At 38.8% G+C, this 16,209-nt stretch overlaps 1 protein-coding gene across 6 annotated transcripts in view; it reads right to left on the bottom strand.

The window, feature by feature from the left end:
* The window catches only part of PHACTR4 (phosphatase and actin regulator 4), an 84,007-nt gene that overhangs the window by 40,457 nt on the left and 27,341 nt on the right, over positions 1-16,209 (bottom strand). For 4 of the 6 annotated variants that reach the window (XM_037057168.1, XM_037057170.1, XM_037057173.1 and 1 more), the window contains exon 2: positions 235-533. The exons of the other annotated variants lie outside the window; for them this stretch is intronic. In XM_037057168.1, the coding sequence (XP_036913063.1) occupies positions 235-280 (46 nt within the window). In that variant the 5' untranslated portion in view covers positions 281-533. The remainder of the gene's footprint in view (positions 1-234; positions 534-16,209) is intronic. 6 annotated transcript variants of the gene reach the window in all.

Genomic DNA, 16,209 nt, shown 5'->3' with positions numbered 1-16,209 from the left:
TATTATATTAAAAAACTCCAAAGGAACCAAGTAAAACAAAACTATGTGTGGTAGATGAATACAATTAAATGAAATATAACTAACAATGTTTTCATTCATTCTTCAGAAAGTTATAAATGTCCCAAAGTAATAAACATCAAAATCCTTACATTCAAATTCCTATAAAGCATTCAACTTCACCTGTAGATCTGCCTTGTCTGTCAAGATTTTACTTCTTTGCCTTTTATTACTCACCAGTTGCATCTGGAATTACCGGTCTGGAGACATCAGCTTGCCCCATGATTATATTGTCTGATGTGTCTCACGACAACAAACTGTGCTGGACCAAAGTGAACTTTTCTCAAAAGATAAATCCACATGAGGAGGGGACGCACACTCCTCTCTCAGTGTCACTGCCAAACATCAGGAAATGGTATGAGGTCACTCTGCTGGAGTTTCTTTCCCTGTCCCGGCCTGGGCACTTGTGGTTCTTACAAATACGTCTTCACGCCGGCTCTCTTCACACAGGAATGCCTGTCATTCCAGGGCGCGCACTGTGGAGAGCAGAAGTGCAGGAAGGGGAGGAGACTGCCAACCACATTCTAGCTGCTGAGCGGCACAGCCCTAAAAGTCCACACCTACTTCTCCTGACAATGAGCTTGGTTCCTGCTCTCCAGAAGAAAGGGAGCTTGCTCAAGAGTCAACCAAACAACTTGTAAATTTATCACACAAAAACCCATCAGAGTTCCGTGTAGCAGGCTAATGGGAGCAGACATCCATCCACTCGAAAGTATGTTTTTGATATAAGTTTGCCTAAAATTTATCAGACTGTTCTCACATTTCCCTGATTGCTCTAAAATTGTATTTTCTACCTGTGAGTGGCATACCCGAAGCAGCATGAGATTTACATACTGGGAATTAATAACATTAGGGGCATTATTTTAGGATTGAGTATACCTTTTCTAAAAATAAAATTATTTCTGAAAATTTTGCTTACTAAGATATAAACTTGAAATAAATATTTGGAGGGTATATTACAATATTTCTTTTTGCTAAAGCTCAATAACCACCACATGATTTTGAGGACTACAGAGGAGTAGTCTCACATGCTGGATATAATACACGACAAACATCAGCTCACCACATGCAGCACCCAAACGTCCAGCTTGCTTATGACTTTTCATTTTTAATGAGCTATAACTAATTTACATATAGGCAAATACATAAACATTAACACTATAGCTTGATAAATTTTTATTTACATACATGCCTTTAGATGCTAACACTAAATTTTCTACATGTAAAAAAGCTACACATGCCATACTTATGAGTGTTTGGCCACATATTCTGAGTTATTTAACAAACCCTTGAAGGTAAAATGGGGGACTAACAATTTCAATATTATATTAATAAATTTTAGACTGGTTGTTTCATTTAATCATCACCACAACTAACTATCTGTTGTGAATTTTATGTTACTTACCCTATATTCAGATAAGAAAATTAAGGCTAGTGAGGTCAAATCCCATGTCTCATATCATTGAGTTTTTAAGTGCCAAATCCCTAATATTCCTTCAACAAACGACAGCTCCCCAAAATGCAGAGCTTTTCATTTAAATCTTTGTTTTCCAAACTGAGATCCCAGAAGGAGTTCTAATATCTGGACTTTTGCTTTTCCTTAACACTTTCTCCTTTCCCCCCATTATCTGCTTTGACACACACAAAAAAACAGCAAAGGCAACAAATAAACAATGATAATGCTAAGGCACCAGTAAGTAAGAAGTGTGTAGAAATACTAAGGCAACATTTAATTGTTAATACTGGCAGTAGTCAGAAAAACATTAAGATGCTGACCATTGATAATGGGAAAGAGAGCAAAAGGAAAATACACTGAAAGAACGCTCCAATGTAAGAAGACTGCCCAATACCATTGGAACCCTGGCACTTATATGAGTATTTAACCTAAAAGTGGAACATGTGCAATAGTAGTTTCCACTACTATAAAATGGGGAGGCAAAAGGTGGCAAATGCATTGCTCAGCACCCAGTAGGTACTCAACATATTATACTCGTCATCGTCACCAACATCATCATGAAGATAATACAGCATGTTGCTTAAGAGGACGAGCTTTGGAGGCAACTGAAATTTTAATTTCAGATTTATCACTCAATGGTAAGCTCTGGGCCTTGGGTTTTCTAATTTGTAAAATGAGCAATACAACACTAAACAGTGCAGGGCAATTGTAGGGATGAAATGACATGGATATTAAAAAAGCCGTTTGTAATGTACCTGGCGTATGAAAAGCTCTCAATAAACACAAGCAATAATTATCATAGTTCTTAAGGAGGGGGGGAGTCAAGAAAGGAGAGGCTAGGTCAGGAAAGCCAGATATACATGACAAAAAACTTAGTCATTACAAAGAGGTTATTAGTCAGACACGGAAGAGGATGACATTTCTGTTTCATGAATCCAAAAAGCAAATTAGAAGATGCAGGCCAAGAAGAAAGTCTGGTTGGTATACAGACACATCAAGCATATAGAACAGTCCAGACACAAGTACTGCCATCAGTAAGTTTATTTATTAGTTTCTTTGATTATTTATTTATTTTTAAACAGAAGGGTAGGGAGGGAGAAAGAGAGGGAGAGAAATATCGTGTGGTTGCCTCTCATGTGCCCCCTACTGGGGATCTGGCCTGCAACCCAGGCATGTGCCCTGATTGGGAATCGGACTGGCAACGCTTTGGTTGGCTGGCTGGCACTCAGTCCACTGAGTCACACCACCTAGGGCCTGTCAGTAAAAATCAGGCACATCTCTCTCTCTCTCTCTCTCTCTCTCTCTCTCGCGCGCGCGCGCGCACACACGCACACGCACACAGAAACAGTACTACAGAATCTATTTTGACAGGACCACACAAGAGGAGAACAGACAGATCTATGGATCCTGGCAGAGTTGCTGTTTACCATCAACTGTAAACGCCCACCACGGCTTGGCTCAAGACTGATTTTAGGTTAATGTGAAGGTGGCAATAAAACTTAAAGATAAAAGAATGACAAGATTCTTAGTGATCATCTGGCTCAATCTTCTACTCCTTACAGAAAAAGGAAATTGATGGTCAAAGAGGCTAAATGCCTTGCTCAGAGCCAGGACTAAAACCCAAGTCTCTTGATTCTAACTCTAGGTCTCACTTCCGCTTTTGTGCAAAATGGTCAAGGAAATACCTACTTCCTAAAGATACATTCATTTCCCAAGGAAGTCTATGCGCTGCAACTTAAGAAATCGCTCCAAAATGCTAATTCTGTTGCCTGTGCACCAAGCCAATAAATGTTCCTTGACCAACAATATTTACTTTATGCCAGCTGGTAAAAGCAGACAAGCAGAGAGAGAGTAAGATACTGGGCCACTGAAGACTTTAAAATGTAACAATCAAAATCTTGAATTCATTCTAGTTTTCCATGCATTGTATTTTAGAAATGCAAAGGAAAGTCTCACTTTAACTTTGTAAGAAGTACACACTATTCTTAATAGTCACCTAATAAGAGATACTCTTTTTTAAGAGTATTTTCCTCCATAGATTATTGCTTCAAGAAATGGGGGAGGTTACATAAAAACTTACGAATTTCTTCCTATGTATTTCGGGAAGAGCAAGCAAGGCCTTATAAAAAGACAGCGAAGAGCTGAGCACTCAGAACCTTTGGTAACATTTATAACTCCTAGACTTTCCGTTGGCAAGCACATCATATCATATGCTAACATCATATCATATGCTAATACATCTTATGTTTTCAGTAAACAGGTTACAAGATCAATCAGGGAAGTATGAGGCTTTCATTTAAATGTGATTTATGCTTAAAGTACCAATGTAAACTGGATTACCCAGGAGAGTAAGCTCTTAGCTATTTTAATCACACCCTCTAAGCTTAACTCAGCACACTACTTTCTTACGGCCTAAGTGTCTCAAGGAGGGTGAACTCCACTGGGAAGTTAGGCAAAAGTGGCCCTCCTCCAGAAAAGGCTGACCAACAGAGATTATTAATAGGCCACACAGATACATATTCAAATAAAACACTAATTTTCAACTTCTGGAGTTATAACTGGGGGAAGGAGCAGTCTCCTCTTCCTCATCCCATGATGAAGTTCCAATCTGATCTAGTGGGCACTGGACAGGGACAGACAGTAACACCCCGCGACTAACAACCTGTGTCTACACACACTTACCTGTGGGAAGTAGAAAGCCTTGCTAGTCACTTGGAACTCGTCACTGTTTCTTCTGTTTGCATAGAGTTTTCCCTTGGCCTGAAATTTCTCTCCCAGACCCATCTAAGAAACTCCTACTCATCCTTTAAGAACTGGCTCAAACGTTGCTTCCATTCTTATAAGCCTCTCACCCAAGCAGAATTCCAATAAAGATTTACTGATTGCTGGTTATGTGCCCATCAATATATTGGTGCTAAAAACAACAGTTTTTGTCCCTAACATCCTCACAGTCTGAGCAAATAGGATTTACAACAGAGTGCGATTAGTACTTAGACTCTATACAAACACATATTGTGAGGGTGTGGCTGTGGAGCTTTGTCCTAAGAATCAGAGAAAATATCTTGAAAGATCAAAACTGAAAGGGCCAGTCATGTGATGACAGGGGCGAGAAAAAGCAACTTGCATCAAGAGGTATGACTGGGAAGATAAAGAGCTGGTCACGACTGACTGTACTGGACATACCTCCCTGAATTACAGGGATCTTCAGACTTTCCTAATAGGCTAGAAATGTCTCCTGGGAAGGGCCATGATGTGTTTATCCTTAAACTCTCAACTCTTGGCACAACTTAGTGCACAGTGGGCATGCAACAAGTATTTATGAACCTCGAGTAGATGGGCAGAAACAGCATTCTTCAATGTTAAGCTTTGCTCACAGAATCTAGTAACAAAAGACCATTAGGGTGAAAAGTGCTACGAATGGAGGCTGAAGAAAATGTAGAGACCATGGACTATTCTGTCATTCCAAACAATCCTAAGATTGTTGTGAAGTCTCACTTTTGCGGATAAAAATGGCATGCTCAGGATTGTTTTTGAGAATTTACTGCTTTGCAAGTAGTAATTTTCAAAGGAGACAAATTTGTCAGGTGAATATTTACAAAAACTTCACACAATCACTACTGTTAGGCTCAAGATACTCAGCAGAAAACATTCGTACTTCATGTGAACTAGCCTGAAGAACAGGCTGAAAGAGACAGTGGAGGTTAAAGTTAATGCAAGACTACTGGTATCACCATATAATCATCCACTTAACCCAAGTAACACTGGTTTCATTCTGTGGCTGGCTCACTGGGTGCACAAAACCAAACATGCCTGCCTCCTATTATATGCCAAATACTGCAACACTTGTTTCCGCCTACCCCACTTACATAAGGCAGCATGGCTTACCAATGGAAGAAAGCAGAGGCTTTGTAGTCGCATATAACTATGTAAAATTTCAGCTTTTCCGGTTAGTGATTAAGTCACCCTGAACAAGTTACTTAAGTGAGCCTCAGTTTCTACATCTGTAAAATGGAGATAATTACTCAAACAGTTGTTGTGAGAATTAAATAAGAGACTCTAAAGGTTTTGATGACTGAAGGTGCTTATATACTTGGCTCTCTCACGTGCCACTAGATTCTTTTTTTAAGATTTTATTTATTTTACCTTTAAAGAGAGGAAAAGAGAGGGAGAGAAACAGCAATGTGCAAGAGATACATCAGCTGGTTGTCTCCCACATGCCCCTCACTGGGGACCTGGCCCAAGACCCAGGCATGTGCCCCGAATGGGAATCAAGCCAGCGACCTTTCACTTCACAGGCTGGAGCTCAATCCACTGAGCCACACCAGCTAAAGCCCACTTAGATTCTTTATATAAATGAGAGTCTAAGTTTAAAGATTCTATTTATTTTTAGAGAGAGGGGAAGGGGGAGAGAAACCTTTCGCACACCTCCAGCTGGGGACCTGGCCCACACATACCCAGGCGTGTGCCCTGACTGGCAACTGAACTAGGCAACTTTTCAGTTTGTAGGATGAAGCCCAGCCCACTGAGTCACACCAGTGAGGGCATGAGTGTTTAAGTTTAAACACCATACTTTTCAGGAAAAATGGGCGGTTCTGATAAGCTTTTATGTCACAGCGGCTGCATACATATATGACAGCATGAAGTAATATGTCTGTTCAGAAGCCTACAATCTGTTAGACTGTGTCTATGGGTGAAAGAAACTGAAATTATGCCAGCAGGGTTGTTGAATTTCAGCTTCATGGAATGAAAGAAATTAGGGTAGAAAATTGGCCTGCCTTTTTACTTTTTTTAAAAAAGGTTTTGTTTTAAAGACAGTAACTTTTCATGGATGCCCTAGAGGTTAGGAGATACTTCTAGAAATGAGGAGAGAGTTATAAGAAATTATATTAAGAAGGAAAGCTTTGGCTAAGAAAGACAAAAGGGTATTTTTACGAGATTTGGGAAGTTCCTTAGAGTGCAGGAGAGTCCGTGGGAAAAGCAGGCCTAGATGACAGTGAGAATTAGCTCATTGGAAATGAGGATATGAAACAAATAACTGAGGGAAAAGATTCCTAGTTTGTAAGGGTGCAGGAAAAAGCAGGGGAAAAGGGAGAGAGGAATGATATTGCTGGAGCATCGAAGCAGTGTCTAGGTAACACCCGGTGGCTGAATCGGGTTACTGCCACGCCCCCTCTGGTCAGGAAATTCTACAGCAGAGCCACACCAATAATTCAACCACAATCAATAATGTTCTACGTCAAATAATGACTCCAAGGAATGTTTTATTATGGAAAAGAAAGGTGGTCATGATACACTTTGCATAACTAATCTGTCTCAATACTTGTTGTATAATGCCAAAGAGATGTTTAATGAACTGGATTATCATTATCAGGAGACCACAAACTTCATTTATTCATTGCAAAAATATTTCCTGTGTACCTCTAAAGTATCAGGTACTGTTCCAGCATTGGGGACACAGCAGTGAATGTAATGGGAGAAAATCAATGCTTTCTTTTTAGTATGTTAGATGGGGCGGTGGGGGGGAGTGCATAGAAAACAATGATTCAGGACAGGGAAACAAGGTAGGCTGAGAGAGGGCTGAAATACAAATTGTGTGAGCAGAAGGGCCTCACTGGGAAGATTACTACGCATAAAGACCTGAAAACTCTGCGATTAACTTTCTCTGTCATTTTCCTAATACTATAGTCCCTTCAGTTCTAAAGCGATATAAAAGAAAAAGCAACATTTCCAAATGTACTAAGAATAAACATCAATTACACTATAGTATATATATATTTTAAAGATTTTATTTATTTGTCTTTAGAGAGGAAGGGAAGGAGAGAAGGAGAGAAATATCAATGTATGGTTGCTTCTTGTGAGTCCCCTGCCGGGAACTGGCCTGCAACCCAGGCATGTGCCCTGACTGGGAATCGAACCGCAATACTCTGGTTCACAGGCCCGCGCTCAATCCACTGAGCTATACCAGCCAGGCCACACTACAGTATATTTTTAATGGCATGTTTACCAAATGTGCTGCTCAGTTCTCAACTATCTAAAGATGTGTAATACTATGGTCAGTTCTATCCAACCCTATGGTCACTAGCTACATACGATTATTTACACTTATATTAATATTTAATGTCCACATTAAGTACAGTGTGCAATTCCGTTTCTCAGTTGTGCTAGCCACACTGCAGGGGCTCAACTGCCACACTGAACAGTGTGGACACAGCACCTTTCCATCACTGCACAAGGTTCAATCAGACGTGCTGAACCTAACGGATTTTTAAAGCACACAGAGGTCTTTCAGTAAAACAGAACGGTGTTTCAGAGCCCTGGCTGGTGCAGCTTAGTGGATTGAGCACGGGCCTGCAAACCACGCGATCTCGGTTCGATTCCCAGTCAGGGCACATGCAGTTTCCCAGGAGGAAACTCACAAGAAGCAACCATACATTGATATTTCTCTCCTTCCCTTCCCCTCTAAAAAAGATAAATAAATAAAATCTTAAAAACAACGACAACAGTGTTTCAGAGCACTACCCCCGAGTTTTGTCAGCATGCGGTGTCTATTTTCCATGGCACCAACCACTGAAGGCAGTGTGCTCTGAAGGAACCCTGACAGCTAAAAATCTTTCCTTTTATTCAGAAGAAACTACTGAGCTATTTACACTCTCTCTTCAGTAATTGAGTTACTACTTCTTTGTCAGTCTTTGACTATTAGTGACAATTCAAAGTCTATAGAAAAATAATGGTTTTATTTTAATTTACAGATCTACAGAGAATTATATCCATTTGTTATAAATCAAACAACCCCCATCTTACATTTAACAATATTTTTCTACTCAAAATTGTACTTTTTCATGAGCTGAAAGTAGGTTTAATGTAGTTACAGTTAAAGTGACTGAGTACTCTTACTTTAAAGGAAAACATATTTTATAAAATCATAACACATTCATAAAAACTAAATCTCAATTGGCCTCTATTAAGGAACCAGTAGGTATCAATGAGACGTAGAAACTAACCAGTCAGAAATCAAGTCATGTTCCCCAGTAGAGTGGCATTCATTGCTGGTGACTCAGAGAGATGACTCCTAGCCACTGCCCCTCCTGTCTTTCCTCCTCTCTTGCATAACCCTTTCTAACTCATCTGGCCCTTAATTTCACACTAAGTAAATGAGAAAGAAATATAAATATTCCCAACACTCAGCCACATATCCAGTGGGAATAAAATAAATGTCTGACAATAGCTATAATGTTTGTAAACATTATTTAAAATTTTCTAACAAGGACATTCCTTGTTAGAAACATTCTCTTCCAGCACATGTGCAGGAGAATATAACCATCTTCTATTAAATAAAAATTCTCAGTAATTAACACCTGGTTACACAATGAGTCAACAGTAATTCCTGCAAAAGAATCAAGAATGACCTGGCTGGTGTGGCTCAGTGGATTGAGTGCCTTCCAGCAAATCAAAAGGTCACGGGTTCAATTTCTGTTTAGGGCACATGTGTGGGTTGCAGGCCAGGCCCCTGGTTGGGGGTATATGAGAGGCAACTGATCTCACACAATGATGTTTCTTTTCTCTCCCTCCCTATCTCCTTCCCTTTCCCTCTCTCTAAAAGCAAATTAAAATCTTTTAAAAAAAGGAAACCAAGGATACTACACAAAGGGTGCTTCTATCAAACTTGCTCTAGCCATTAATTCAAACGTACTTTATTCATTGTTTTCCATGTATGAAATATCCATCTCTTTTGCACCATTTCCTTCCCTCAACACCCTCAGTTTTTACACCAAGGAGATAAGCAAACGAAAAAAGTCACGTGTAGTATTTCTACATTCAAAGAGAAATTATGTTTTAGATTATATATACCCTTGTTTCTAACCTTGTTTTTAAAACCATAACAGCAAAAAATGTTAACACGTTAGGAAAACAGGCTAGTGAGGCGAGAGAACACGTGGGCGACTTGAGCCTTTGCTCATCTGTCTGTGCTGAAGTCTCTAACTAGCTCGGCCCTAGTCTCATCTTCCGGAAAAGCTCATCTTTATTAGTGCTTCTGAGGCTGTAAAAAGTGCAGTCACCAAATAAAACCCTTCAACATGCAAATTTGATTTTTTTCAGCCTAAAAATAATTTCTTTTACTGAAAAGCCCTAAATTAACAGCACCTAACAGTATCTAGCGATTAAACACTGTATCCACATTCACCTTGTTTCTAGGCATAGGCACCAAAAGCCTTCAGAATACCACCTGTTATAAAATTCAAGGAAGAGGTGACTACCAGTTTGCTGTGTTGTTTTGAAAAGAAAAAAAGGACTGAAATGGTTCTTCTGGGATTTATTCACTTGGGGCATGAAGTCTCCTGTATCTTTAAACAGTTTTCTAAATCTTGCTGGTCTGACAGTCTGTCCGTGGAACACGGTTTTCAAATTTGACATCCTCCTGTGTGCGCTTGGAGCAGTAAGAGTTTCTCTCCACCTGTCTCCAGTTTCTTCCCTTTCTAATTAATCTGTTCTCAACAGCGGCGCCACAGTGATCTTTATAAACACAAATTTCAGTGTCCTTCATCTTAGAGAAAACATTCATGGAGACCCGACCCAATGCCTACTTCTCTATCTGGCCTCTTCCCTCACCATTCTCCCATACCTGCTGTGTTTCGTCTCAACACCTGTCTTCAGTCCCACTGAACCACTCGGGGTTCCTAAACTGCAACCGGTTCTCCCAGGTCTACCAACTGTTCCTGTGCAGCTCCAGCTCTCTGGAGCGCCCACATTTCTGAGTCCCACAAACTCGTGCTCCCCCGAAACTTGGTTTGTGGGTCACTTCCTCTAGGAAGCCTCCTTTGACTATCCACTTTTCTACACTGAAGACTGCATTAGACACCGCATTTCTGTTCTCCAATGTCACCCTGAATATACCTCTACATACAGGGGTACACATCACTCTTATCACTATTACTTTCATTATAATTGTCTCTCCTACATTTCTTTGAAAGCAGAAATTTTCTTTATATCCTCAGCAAATAACATACTGCTCAACATATAGTAGATATTCAATAAATATTTGAAAAAATTGGAAGGAGACAAAGGGAGAATGGGGACTTTCACTAATTGGGCTTATAGGTGTTCCTTTTAGATTACGGAGCATTTATGGTGGGGGAAAAACCCAGGCCTGTAGGTAATGAACACATTATAATAAATCACTGAACAATTTCATGACAAAAAAGAAAAAAAAGACCTAATTGAGATTATCTTGCAAACTAGTAGCTATATGTGAACAACAATACCATCTTTTGATAACAGTTGCTTTTAGATTTATGAAAAGCCTATTTTTAAAAAGTAGCTCTGCTTTTCTTCTAGTTTCTAAGAGAAACACAAGGTCTGAGGTAGCACCACCGGTCTGATTTCTCAAAGCTGATTTCTGGTCTCTGCTTCTCCCCTTCATTCCTCTTTCTTGGTTTCTGATCACTTCACTAAGTGATAGAAGTTTCCATCAGAAAAATCAGAACACAGTGAAATAAAATACTATATTAAAAAATGATCTACCCTGTTATATATGAACATCTCTAACAAAAGCTGTAACGAAAAAGAAAGCTAAAACTCAGAAAAAATAAACTAGGTTCAATTTCCCATCCATTCCTTCTCCCCATTCTCTATGAGTAGCAGCTACACATGACTGGGCTTGCACTGTAATGCCAGGAATTATTCTAAGTGTTTTATATGTATTAACTTATCTAATTCTTATGACAGACATATAAAAAGTATACCATTTATTATCCTAGTTGATGAGAAAACTGAGTTACACAGTGGTTAACTTATCCAAGGAGTTCAGAGCTAATAAATGGCAAAGGTAGAATTCATATCTAAGTCATCTAGACATGAACCTCCACTCCACTACACTATAGATCTAAATATACAATGGATTCATGCAATACTTCTCAGATGCTTAAATAAGGACATTTATTTTTAACCTTATAAAAACTCTGGGAGGCGGGCCTGCAAACCACACGATTGCGGTTCGATTCCCAGTCAGGGCACATGCCTGGGTTGCAGGCCAGTTCCTGGTTCCCAGCAGGGGATGCACGAGAGGCAACCATACATTGATATTTCTCTCTCTCTCTCTCTCTCCTTCCCTTCCCCTCTAAGATAAATAAATAAAAAAATCTTAAAAAAAACCTGGGAGGTATAACAAAAGTAAAATTCAGACACAGAGCAGTTATGCATACTGCCAAAAATTACCATGCTAAAAATAAAAAGCAAACATTTGTTCTCTTAGCTCACCTCTTGACATTTCCAGCATGAAAAATTTCAGAAAATTTCCAGTATGCTCATCAACAAAAATGATGCTTCTATCTCAAAATCAATTTTAAAATGAATTTCTTAGAAAATAAATAAAAGGTCTAAAATCAAAAAGAGTTGGCCATTTGGATCAGATACATTTCTACTGTTCCTCAAACTGAATCTACAATATACTCCAGCCTCAGTGTTTTCACGAGAAATCACATTTACTGAAGCACAGGTTTACAACAGCTTTAACCCACATTACAACGGGAGGCATTATTACTAGCAATGCATAAGTATGTTTCAACACCAAGTACTGTCTGCCTATACTATCTAAGGCAGTTAAGAAGCCCCAGTTTTCTCCATTTGCCCATCTTTGCCCAAATCTCCTGTTAGATACAAAACAAAAACAATGAAACAAAAAACTCTCCTTAAAGAAATCACCACTGAACTGTTCAAACAACACAGATATAGAAAAGGAAGTACTAAATGCTACACAAGCAAATTTTGTTTTAATAATTTCCTTAACCACAAGTCATGTTGAATAACATGGCATGAAATCCCAACAATACAACTATTTTTATCAGTATAAAAACATTGATTCATTCTGCCTACCATTAGTAATAGTTCTTAACCTCTTTGAGAGCTGAAACTGCTTTATTCTTTTTTTTTTGCATTCATGACAGCTTCAGTGGTGTGCCCACAAAAATTTATTGAGTGATTTAATAAATCAATCATTTATCCATCCATCCACCTTTCACCCTTTGGTTGGGGTTAGAGTATGCAATTAAGTATGAAATAAATATTCAAGCAAAACTAAATGAGCTTCACTGTAACCAATGGTAAGCCATTGCCCTGGATACATTATAAGATTATAACCAGAACTAAATAAGCACACACCTTCGGTACTAAGCCAAGCTTTTCATCCTAGCAAGAATGTCTTTTCTTTGGTGCCACCTTTTTCTTTTACTATTTAAGACATAATTTTTACAGTTCTTCTTATTCTAGCCTTTTGATGATCAATTTCTAAACTACAAGGGAAAAGACTGACTCTGGGGGAAAAATGGGCAAAAGAAAGCAGCCAGACTCATCTCTTTTTACAGCATTTAAATTATAGTGGAAGATGAAAGAAGAAAAACAAAAGATATAAAATCAAATAAAACTTAAATACAAAAATCTAAATATTAAAATGTTTAAATGGTCAGATCAATGTAGTATTTAATCTTTTTATGCAATGAAAAAAAGGTGAGGTGTAGCTACAGATTGTTATGCAGTTTACAGCTGGCTGTAGCTGTAAATTGGTCTTTATTTCAATTTGTGTATCCTTTGTTTCTGATTGGAGCATTTTAATGCTGCTGAGGTCCTTACTAAGTTCCTTGAGCATCCTTATAACCAGTGTTTTGCACTCTACATCTGATAGATTTCTTATCTCCATTCTGTTTAGCTTTTTTTTCTGGTATCACCTTCTTTTAATGGAAGCCTCCATTATGGGGTGCACGGGTGTGTGAACACATGCATGTGTTCTGTACTCAACTCATGCTTCACACTGCAATCTTACAAAAACTATCTTGCCTTTGAGTCAAGTCAAAGCTCTATCACGAAAGGTAACTAACATTATAGAATTCTGAACAAATGCAAGAAGCCAACCACAAGGCTGTTTTGAAACTAATAGATCCCTGCCTAATGAAAAATGTATTTCCAACTTTCTAAAAAATATATTTTATTTACTTATTTTTAGAGAGAGGAAAGGAGGGAGAAGGAGAGGGAGAGAAACACCAATGTGTGGTTGCCTTTTGTGCAATCCCTACTGGGGACCTGGTCTGAAACACGAGCGTGTGCCCTGACTGGGAATCAAACCTAAGACCCCTTACTCCACAGGCTGGCACTCAGTCCACTGAGCCACACCAGCCAGGGCTGTATTACCAACTTTTAAATCCTACTGACCATACTTAGACTGAATTTTAAGCAAAGTTGAGGAAAAACACCTTTTAATTAAAGGAATTAACTTATGACTTAATATTAAAACATAACATTTCAAAAATTGTAATGGTTTTTATATTAAAAAGAAAAATATCAGTTGGTTTCCTCTCATGTATGTCACAAATGAGGACTGAACCTGCAACCCAGGCATCTGTCCTGAACAGGAATTGAACCCCCGAACCTTCAGTAGTAGGCTTTCTATGACTCTATTAAGTGAGAAAGGACAAATGTCAATTTTATTTTTGTACCATTTTTATCGCCTTTAGTTATTAAGATTTTGCTAATTTATAAAATAAATGGGTATATTTTCTTTTTTTCTGATCTGTTTGATATAGCATTATAATTGTGTGCTTCTTCAAACTATGAATGAAATTGCCCACAAAGGCCACTGGGTTTAGATGAATTTTAACTTTTCTTCATGACTATTAGTCTATAGGGAATTTTTTGTTTCTTGAGTCACTTTGATAAATTATATTTTTCTAGAAAATTACTTATTTCACCAGGAACTCAACAAAGGTGCTATAGTAATTGAGTGGACAACAGAAAATACTTTCAACTTCATACCATATCCAAAAATTAAGTCAAAAAGAATCACTGACCGCCCTGGCTGGTGTAGCTCAGTGGATTGAGCACGGGCCTGCGAACCAGAAGATCGAGGTTTGATTCCCAGTCAGGGCACATGCCTGGGTTGCAGGTCAGTTCCCAGCAGGGCCAATTCCCAGCAGGGGATACATGAGAAGCAACCATAGACTGATGTTTCTCTTCCTCTCTCCTTCCCTTCCCCTCTAAAGATAAATAAATAAATTTTTTTTTAAAAAAAGAATCACTGCCAGAGGATCGTGGTTCGATTCCCAGTCAGGGCACATGCCTGGGTTGCAGACAGGTTCCCTGCAGACCAACTCCCAGAAGGGGACACACAAAAGGCAACCATACATTGATGTTTCTCTCCCTCTCCCCTTCCCCTCTAAAGGTAAATAAATAAATTAAAAAAAAAAAAAGAATCACTGACCTAAGCCCTGGCTGGTGTGGCTCAGTGGACTGAGTGCTGGCCTGCGAGCCAGTCACCAGTTTGATTACTAGTCCATGCCTGGGCTGCCAGCCAGGTCCCCAGTGAGGTGCGTGTGAGAGGCGACCACACATTGATGTTTCTCTCCCTCTCTTTTTCCCTCCCTTCCCCCTCTCTAAAACTAACTAAATAAAAATCTTTTTTAAAAAAGACATTGTTTTAAAAAAAAAAAAGAATCACTGATCTAAATGTAAAACCTGAAACTATAAAACATATTGAAAAAGAGAGAAAACTCTTTGTCACCTTAAGTTAAGCAAAGATGTCTTAAAAGACAAGAGCATTAACCACTAAAGAAAAAAACCCTGGTTTTCATCAAAATAAAAACTTCTGTACAGAGCAGGCTGACAGCTCTGGGGGATGGGGACCAGGGAGTGGAAGGACCAAGCAAAGAGGAGAAGATCTCATGGACATGGACAACAGTGTGGTGATTGGGGAGGAGAGATGGGTATAAGGGGATACTTGATACTGAAAAAATATATAATAAAGAATTTTTAAAAGATTAAAGATAATAAAAAAATAAAAACTTCTCGCCCTGGCCAGGTAGTTCAGTTGATTAGAACATCATCCCCAATATGCCAAGGTTGTGGGTTCAAACTCCTGTCAAGGAATATGCAAGAATCAACAAATGAGTGCATAAATAAGTGGAACGACAAATCAATGTCTGCATGTCTGTCTTTCTCTCTCTCTCTCCCTGCTTCCCCATCTTCTCTAGCTAAAATCAATCAATAAATAAAAATTTTTTAAAGTAAAAATAAAAACTTCTGGGAAGACAAGCCACAGACTGGGAGAAAACATTTGCATAACACATATCTCATTAAAAAAATCGTATGGAGCCCTGGCTGGTGTGGCTCAGTGGACTGAGGGCCGGCCTGTGAACCAAAGGGTTGCTGGTTCGATTCCCCAATCAGAGGACATGCCTGGGTTGTGAGGCCAGGTCCCCAGTGAAGTCACACAAGAGGCAACCACACACTGATGTTTCTCTCCCCTTTCTCTAAAAATAAATAAATAAACCTTAAAACAAAACTTGTATGCGGCTATGTAAAACAAACCTTAGAAATAAAAAAATTTGCAAGAAAAACAGCTAGTTTTTAAAAATAATAAATGATCCGAACAACATTTCATCAACAAAAATATGTGAGTAGCAAATAAACACATGAAAAGTTACTCAACATCATTAGTCATTAGGGAACTGCATATTGAAACCAGCATGAGATACCACTACACACCTATTAAGCATGGCCAAAATCCAAAACAATGACAAAACCAAATGGAGAGTAACAGGAACACTCATTCATTACTGTGGGAATGCAAAATAGAAGATTACCTGATAGTTCCTAACAAAACTAAACTTACTCTTACCACACATTCTAATAATTGCACTCCTTGATATTTACCC

Source organism: Sturnira hondurensis, unplaced genomic scaffold (assembly GCF_014824575.4).
Source record: "Sturnira hondurensis isolate 20B ecotype Veracruz unplaced genomic scaffold, ASM1482457v3 Scaffold0009516, whole genome shotgun sequence".
NCBI lineage: Eukaryota > Metazoa > Chordata > Mammalia > Chiroptera > Phyllostomidae > Sturnira > Sturnira hondurensis.
The sequence above is the reverse complement of the archived record's forward strand: the minus strand, read 5'-3'. Positions and strand labels throughout refer to the sequence as shown.